This window comes from Lottia gigantea (assembly GCF_000327385.1).
Source record: "Lottia gigantea unplaced genomic scaffold LOTGIsca_86, whole genome shotgun sequence".
Lineage (NCBI taxonomy): Eukaryota > Metazoa > Mollusca > Gastropoda > Lottiidae > Lottia > Lottia gigantea.
The window spans coordinates 1,007,353-1,016,726 of NW_008710834.1; the positions used below are offsets into that span (position 1 = coordinate 1,007,353).

The 9,374-nt window shown below is 35.0% G+C and overlaps 1 protein-coding gene across 1 annotated transcript; it reads right to left on the reverse strand.

Moving 5' to 3' along the window:
* Nucleotides 1–1,222: 1,222 nt before the first annotated feature.
* Nucleotides 1,223–6,925, reverse strand: LOTGIDRAFT_169527 (hypothetical protein; the record flags this gene model as incomplete). Its single annotated transcript, XM_009067810.1, has 6 exons — nucleotides 1,223–1,533; nucleotides 2,506–3,153; nucleotides 3,564–3,818; nucleotides 4,205–4,425; nucleotides 5,765–5,945; nucleotides 6,868–6,925. 6 exons carry the CDS (start codon nucleotides 6,923–6,925, stop codon nucleotides 1,223–1,225), a joined length of 1,674 nt encoding a protein of 557 aa, XP_009066058.1.
* Nucleotides 6,926–9,374: the final 2,449 nt, after the last annotated feature.

Consider the following 9,374-nt stretch of genomic DNA (forward strand, 5'->3'; position numbering starts at 1 on the left):
CAGGAACATCTAACATGTGAACATTCGAATATAATATATTTAATTTCATGCAAGAAATGCCCCAAACAATATGTAGGAGAAACTAAGAATAATTTACGAACTCGCTTTAATGCTCATAGGTCAGACATCAAATTAAAGAAAGACAAGCCTGTTTCTAATCATTTCAACCTCGACGACCATTCAATAGACGATCTCACCCTAATCCCAATTGAGCGTATAGAAATTGACTTGCCCGAAGATGAAACTACCAAATTCCGTCAATCTAGGGAGGCCCATTGGATTGAGACATTGAATACAGCAAGACCTATAGGACTAAATATTCATCATAATGTAGGCATAGCACCCTTTGTTGTCCCGTTTAATACAACCAGCAATCGAGCAAGCAAGATAGTTCATGCCCACTATAAGAGCCTTCAAGAGAAATTCCCCCATGTCTATAAGCAGAAAATGATAGTTGCATATTCAAAAAATAAGAACTTAAATGATAATATTGTTCATAGTAAACTAAAAACAGTCAGTACATAACAGATACTATACTTCTCGCCCATCGGGCGAGTTATTTTTTCTAATTTCAGATCAGAATAAGAACAGAAGAAAACCCAATATCAAGACCCTTAATCCTAATTTCTAAATAAAGTGACTGCTCCACCCTAGGCCTGTACATTTGGGAGAATCAAACCCTCCCTTCCCCGAAATCAAATATCATAAAAAAACAACGGTTTCCAACATCATGTGTAGAAGCAATAAGAAGTTCGGCAGATGAATATTATATAAAAGTATTGTTGACTATTCATAAACGTATTCCTACTATTGCAAAAAATAAAGAAGTATACCCTCACAATCTGTGGCGGCGCCAGTGGGGGTACATGGGAGAATTTTACCCCTCCCTTAGACAGTGGTTTCCACTCCCAGTTGTAACCCCACTTTATTCTTAACAAAATTTAAAAATAAGATTTATTTACGTTTTCGTCCAAGTATGTGCACCACATATATTCAGTTTTACGAAAATATTCTTCGGGGAACCATGTGCGAAGCTTCATGAGACGCCACCACAGAGTTGCCACATTTTTCGAAAGTTGTCCGGTCCCCCGCCCCCTCCCCCTTGGGTCTGCCTGTCCTTATTGGTATCCTAGTTGCAAGAGACTGGCACTGCTCACAATCAATAATATATTTACATAAAAAATATTTCACTATTAACATCTGGACATACAGAAATGTTTATCTATGATGGTACGACTGTTTTGGTGCTTTTCCTCTTCATAAATTCGTAAATGGCCACAATGAATCTCTGTGCGTCAAGGATCAAAAAGAAACAGAACACCAAAATCAATACCACTAGTCCAAGCTGACCAGTTATTATGGCGGAAGGACGGTGATCCTCAGCACTTGTCAACTTCCGCCTGGTTGATGACAAAGTTGATGTGTCAACAAAAAGCTTTTTCCGAATTTCCGCCAATTTTGTTTGAGTGAATCCAGTAGTACTAGAGTCGTTATTTAAACAGACACATCGACATAATGAATTAAACTTGGGATCTGAAAAATAATTTAGAAAACAGTCGTTAAAAGATACTTTTTAACCATTTCCCCGGTATTGATTACCAAAGCAGACCCACACTATGATATTTTCCCGAAATGAAATGCGTTGAAGAGCATCAGCAACAAAAGGGTCTATATAGCATCTGAGGACTCAATGGTGAGGTTAACAAGTGCAGTCGCAAATGTTAAAATAAATAAACCAAGTACTGGCGATCCACACCGTAAGACGAAATCCGTAACAACATATTAAAGAAATATTGGTAGCAGCTAATGAACTTTTTACATGAGGAAGTATGTCAATCATAAGTGAGGAAGTATTTCATAATGAAAAGTGGTATCACTATCAGGTGTCTAGAGTCATAGCTGCTCAATGAAATGTATTGAGGTGCAGGAACTCTTGAATGTAAAGTCCACACAAACTATAAAACATTAAAATCAAAACTCAACAAAAAAAAATTAACAGAAATAATAATATTAAAACCATTATCACAGGTAATGCACCACTAAGTGGCATTTAAAGCAAAACATTAAACAGAACAAAAGGTTAAACAGTATAACAGAAAATTTCAAATTTAAAACAAAGGTTTGTTTGTTTTAAAAAAGCAACAACCTTTTCTTAAAGAGAAGATTGTACAAATATTTGAAACAAAGAACTCGCACAGACTTGAGATGCTTGCATACAAACAAAAATGTTAGAAGTAATGTGGGAAAATGCAAACAATATAAAATTATGTGTCCGGTATCTCTCAGAGTTCTCAGAATGGAACTTCAAGGCTTAGGGTTAAAAACCTTGCGGAAGCCATATATTTGATATTAACGAAGTTTGGGTAAAACAACTTTGTGGCTCATTTTGAGTTGTAGGCGAGGATAATAATCTAAATTATTCCACAGTAAGGTCGTTGGTAATGAAGTATACGCATTATTAATATAAACGTGGGTCAGCTGACAAGAAACTGAATTAATTCTTACTTGTTACTGAATAGATTGGTTGGTATGGAGTAGAAGATGTTACAGATGGTAGAACGGTTTCCATATCCATGTCAGTTGATGGTGCGGAAAAAGGCATTGAAGGTGATAGCGACGATAGTATCATTATACTGCTGCGCGAGTCGGTATCCGAAGTCGACCATGTTCCATGTGCATCTTCACTTGTTAGTAGCGAAGTTTCAATTGGATCAGTACTATAGTCATTGATGGTTGTATCACAACTGAGAGTTATAAAGTCCGAAGCTTGGATTATCAGTTCAATACCAGTATCAATACTGCCGAAATGTATTTTTGATGTGACTGTCAATTCACTTTCAGTATTTAAATCACTAAAATGTGTGCTTGTTTTGAGTTCTGTTTGGTAGAAGTCATCCGTCAAAAACACGGAAATCTCTGTTGAGGACAAAACGTTGATTTCAGTCGATGATAAATATATAACCGGGTTATATTCACTGCTCGTTTCGGTATATGATGCCACATCCATTAAAGACGCTGATACCGACTCTGATACAGGACTGCTGTAGGGTAAATCTGATGAGGTCACGGAAGTTGATGATGAAGATGGACAAGGCTCTCTTGGTGGAAGTGAGTAATATGCGGTATGATCCATAGTTGAATGTCTATTGGATCCTGAAATTAAGTTAATTCAATTTCAATACAAATAACTTGCACTATTCCAATGAATTCTATGATGTTATTCCTCTAACAATTTTGGGATTTGCAATTTACCTTGTGGCCTTATTCTAGAAATTAAAACTAAATTCCAAATAAATTTTAGTGCTTAATCAATCAGATGATTGCAACACTAAAATCATCTTAAGTTTACAGGAATAAAGCTCCTGATAACATGAACTTGGTCGAGCTCTTTCTGAAGATAACATTTAATTGTTAAATTTGTAACAACACATAACATTTAATTGTTGGATTCTAAACATTACTGTCTTATGAATGTCTTAAAATCCTAGTAGACGTGAAATAGCAGAATATGAACAAAAGTATACACAGGTGTGTTTCAAATAATAGATTAGTTTTATACTCACGTGCTAAGCATCTTTTCACCTCGACAAATGTGTATGCACTGGTTGCAGACTTAAAATGCGGAGTATCATCAATATACTGCTTATCAGATTTTACAATATAACATTCACCTCCCTTTATTTCTATCAGAACACACTCTTGATTACCAAGACGAAAATTTCTGCACTGATCTTCACAATCTTTTCTACTAAAAGTCCCTTCGTGCAGTTTAGCTTCTGTAGTCTCTCGTAGTAAATGTATATCAAACCAACATTTATCTACAAAAAGGTTTAAAAGAATACTATACCAATAAAGACATTAATCAAATGTCAAAGTTTGTTACCAATACCTCTGGACTGCATATGGTTATAGGTATCCCATCTTTGCGACATGCTAATAAATTGTGGCCCAGCCAATTTCTCCAAATAAATTTGTTTACGCCTATTGCTTCGACATCAAACAATCCACCACATAGCGATTATTATAATTAATTGGGACCACAAATGAAACCCTCCTTCGAACATATACTATAGAGTTGGAGTTAAATCTTTGTCCGGAAACAAGAAAATAGCTTTCCTCGTGTTTAAAAGCCGGTGTTGAATCGCAATGGACACTTCAAAAATAATTAGGACTTAAATTGTTGAGAACAAATATATTCAATTACCTCTAGGTCTTTCACAGATATATTGATATTGATTAAAACAAGAAGCCGTTTTTAATTTGAAATTGTGTTTATCAATAATAACACACCTCTCCACGGGAGATGACAGTGGAAAAGCTAGTGACCAAGGTAGCTCATCGTTGGGTATGACATCAGAGCATGAGTCCCATTTAAAACCGAGTTCACCTTTATGACGGGTCAAACCAACCCATACAGACGATTTCCTGAAAAATGAACACAATTCTACTTGAGATATAGTAGGTATCGAGGTATTTGCTACTGGTGTCACTTTTCAGCATTTGATTCGCAATTTGAATAAAAAAAAAGTATGATGTAGCAAGACCTCTATTCACAGCCACCAATAACGTCATAATCAAGGCATCACCAAAGTAACCCTATGTCTAAACACCCTCGATACGTTTTGATGGAATATCAAACGGAAAGACTTATTGGCTATGTTAAAAGTAGTACATATTCCAAAGAATATGGTCGATTATCGTGAATGATAAAGTCCAACCTAGCACAATTTTCTTTTGTGTACCCTTTGTGTAACAATAATAATAATAACTTAATTAAGCGCGATTGTCTGGTAAAGATAGCTTGAAACTTCACCAGGACGTGAATCTACCAAACAAAACCAACGAATACCATTCCACTACCGATCAACAAGAATTACCATGATCACAACGAATTTGGAAGAATGAAGAAGGTCGAGTAACTCACACCACACCATGTCATTCGACCTGAGCTCACTAATTATCAACTACTAAACCAAAAGCACAGAATCATCTAATTTGAACCGATCCAAGTACCAACTTCTACGACTAATAACAACTACCAAATTTGCGATATCAACATCCACTGGCAAATTTAACTTGTCATGTACCTACCTACAAGGACGCAACCTTGGTATAAATCTCGTTACATTACAAAGGAGACAAGCAAAAAATAAAATAAAATATATAAATAAAATTAACGAAACCAAATTTTAATCTTATTTTTATTGGATTGGTTGTACACAGAAACGCTCTGCACAGTTGACCCTGACATTTATTGGCGTCACCAACGTCCGTCCGCCCGTCAGTCCACAATTGCATATAAACACTCCACAAGTAAACAATTCTTGACAGAATTTGACGAAACTTTGTGTCGGGGCCTGCAAAATTTCAACACTGCAACTGTGCAATAGTTCCTGCCACCGCTTCTTTCATGGGTGGGTCGTCCAGTTCCAGAATCCAGACCCCTTATCCCAATTTCTCAAAGTATTTTCCACCCTAGGCATGTGCATTTGGGAGAATCAAACCATCCCTTCCCCGAAACCCAAAACGCATTATTTGAGCATTTTCCGAATATAAACTCCCAGATATTAATCCCTTTACCCTCGCACATATTTTAGAATCTACAGTTATAAATTCAGTTTGTGGGTATATGATCTAAAAATAAAATTGGTGTCACCAATCGCATGTCGAAGTGCAGTAAATTTCGACTTGATACACCGTCGTTTACGGCAACTTATGGTATCGATAACCCCGTACATTTAATCATTCCTTAAACAATACTTACAAGATGTCATCATCATTCCACAAATTCATTAAGGTGCGAATATCCACCATGTTATCTTTGGTTATGGAGGATAACAGTTGAAGGCCATCTTCTTGACACGCTTTCTCGGCGTTCATCCAGTTTCTATTTTCATTTCCTAGGGTCAATTCTCTTGGTTTTATGACGCTATTTAAACTTGCTCCTGGAATACACATATAAAACCACTTAAGCGATATCTCTTGATTCATAAGCCCTTGAGATGCTTTTACTCAATCATTATGTGTTCACTGCGGACCTAGCAGTGATTAAACCCAAATACTTTGTTTTTCATTAATTTAACTTGTATTTATTAGTTTAATATTTTTATGAATACCTTTTTTTTTGCATATTGTTTTGACAACCAAAGCCATTATACAACCTTAACAACCAAAACTCGGTAAAGCCTAGGTCTGGATTTAACGTCTTTAACTGTCCTCAAACTACGACAGAAAAAATTTTGATTTTCGGCTAGTTGTACATCCGTTTTTCCATTATGACAGCAGATATTCCCCGAAAAACGTGATTCACAAACAGGATTGAGCGCTCCCAAAACTAACCATATAAATAATGCTCTTTTATGATAAAAAAAACTGAATTGTTTTCTGTATTCTTAAAACGCCTTCCAGTGCATTTTCCACAATAAAGTTTGGATTGTACTAATTTGGCAAGGCTTTCTCTATTAGAATATAGCCAATTATAGTTATCAAAATATAAAATGTATTTGGAGAGTTATATTTCCCTAGAAATAATCACAGTTTTCATCCCTTAGGTGAAATTATAATAAAATGTTTGCCCTATAATATATTATTCGCCACAAGAAATGAACAGTATATACTTCCAACTGAAATCTTTATCGTCAGCAGCTTCTGATATTCTAGGCTATGTTCCCAACCGAACGATCTTAATATTCCATCGCGGATTCTTAGATTCGAATCTTTCACCGATTCACATCTAAAAGCTACAAAGCCTTCTCTGTATCTTTTGATATGATTTATATAACATAAAGTATGCTATGATAATTGTTGTCTCCTTTTGACATTAAAACGCTAAGAAAAGAAATGATTAATTCAGTCTGTTACACTTACCTATTAAACTAAACAAAAGTATCGCCCCATAATATGACTTGCCATTCACATGATCCATTTCAAAGTTTTATTCATACAGTTGCAGGGATTTAAACTCATGTTTTATGAAACTTAAAACTATTGAATTCAAATTTGTTTTGTTGAATCGCGCATTGTACACTAAATTGATTTTTGTAATTAAAACTCGACGAACGGATCTTGTTTTTCTGCAATTTATTAATATTTCTTTAATACATGAAGAAGAAGATAGCACATAACTGAATTCATTATTTACCGATATAATGTCCATATTTCACTACAATATGAAAATATTTTGTGACACAAGTCATGGAAAGGGCTAGCATTATCGTCAAGTATCACATTAGTTTATGTTTCAAAGTTAACTGTAGATGCTTTAAGAAATCCATAATCCAAACAGTAGAATCGATTGAAACAGCCATTTATAATTATGCGAGGTACAAAATTTATTGACAAATACAAATTTCACAAAGTTCAAGCAAGCACAATTATGAAGTAACGGATTTTTGCATGAGTGTTCGATTATAAACTTTGGCTTTTCATAAATCGATGTATGTATGTTTTGAATAAAAACAGACCTCACTTGATCTGTTAATGGTAAAGTCTTGCTTCCATCTCCATGGAGTTTGTTTAGAACATACGTTCATGATATTCATATCCTATATTCACTAGTTTAATAATAAAACACATCATTGTGTTTCCTGTTTATCAGAATCTAGTTATCACAATTATTCATTTCAAAGTAGATTTTTTTTTAAATCACGTATGTCCTTTTTTCGTCGGATTGAGAATTTGTTTTTAAGGGTTCTTTACCTATATGAATTGATTTGAACTAAAACCAGACGTTTTCAAGTGGATACTTCATTCAGTTTAATATAATTATTTTTTTTCGAAATTTATTTTATTCCGAAAATGTAAGAGTCAAGTAAATACGATTAGTACAAACCCCATCATACAAACGGTTTACAAAAATATGATCAGTACATGTATATAGTCATCAGTGCGGCCATTTTGTCTTCACATTGGTTAGGATAGGGGAGAACATACATACCAGTTATTGCAGAGTAGGTCATTGAGTCGCAATGCTTTACCAGATAGTGTTCATCCTGACAGTATTGTTATGGCCCATTTACAAAAGGTTATAAGCAGTAAGTACCAGCTTTAATGACCAGCTATAGATCATCTATTGGTCAAGGCTGGAGGTTGGAGATAAGTCCAATTTAGAATAAAAGGAATTTCAATTTCTGACAAATGTCGTCAAATAAGTTTAGATGTTAATGTAAACCTTTACCCCGAACACCTTATCCACCACGCCTGTTAAAAAAGCTTGACAAATATTTAGTTCTTTTAAGACCTTTCAATTTTGTATACTTTCTCCTTTAAATGTTTTATTGAATGACATTCATCATGTACACACAAGCTATTGATGCAATTTTAAACGAAATATAGTTCTTCGATTAGTTGATGAAATGATGTTTGGTTACGTGTTTTTACCTGTAGCATTCTCTGCTGTACATCTTTTCCGATATCACGTAGAATGGTCATGACAGCTTTATAGCTGTAGTAAAAATTCATCATCTTTCGGAAGCACAGATACAAGCATCAGAATTTTTCGAACTCACGGCACCTAATCGCCTAACAGACTACAATCCAACTCGCTACCGACTGAAAGTAAAATGTTACTATTTAACTAAAGGTTTATTGACACTATCAACATTTCTCCAACATTTGGATAACTTTTCCAATTTTTCTAACATGCTGTGTACACTTCAGCAACATTTCTCCATCATTCTCAGCAGCAAGGTTGACAATTGTTGTACACAGGAGGCAGAGACACTGAAATGAAAGAAAAAGAGAGAGTTTGGTCCAGGTTCTGTTGTTTCCTTCTTAGTGGCCATCTCTAGATGTGGCCAGCGCAATTTTCTTCTTGCTCTGAGTTTGTATGATTGAGCCGTAGACAGGGGCAATCTTAATAAGTACCTCAATGTTTTCTTGTCCTGCAGTCATACTGTCATTTAGGTTGGCCAGTCTGATGTTGGTAATTCTCTAACATGGCGTTAAAACAAGAAATGTTGATATTATCAACGCATCTGAAAGGCATTGGCGCATGTTTTGCTTACAACTACATGTATTTGTTATGAACAAATCTTCTTATATCTCTCCAGATAATTTTAGAATCATTTAATTGATATTCTCTCATATACTCAATTCTTTATTTAAGAGTTTGTCATCCACTTGAGGCTCCTTTGACTACTTGGTGGTATGAATAATATAAAGACGTGATAAAATAGATTGATCTGAATAGCTCTTTCATTATTTTTAACAATTGGTATTAATTGCTGTTCTATATTGCTGCAAGAGTTAGTCTATAAGAAAGAATAAGAACCACATGTTTCCCGCATGAGATTCATCCACAGTTTTTGGCCAAAATATTCATCAACATCTCGAAACCTTTAGCATCATTGCCACCATAGTTGTAGATGTACAAA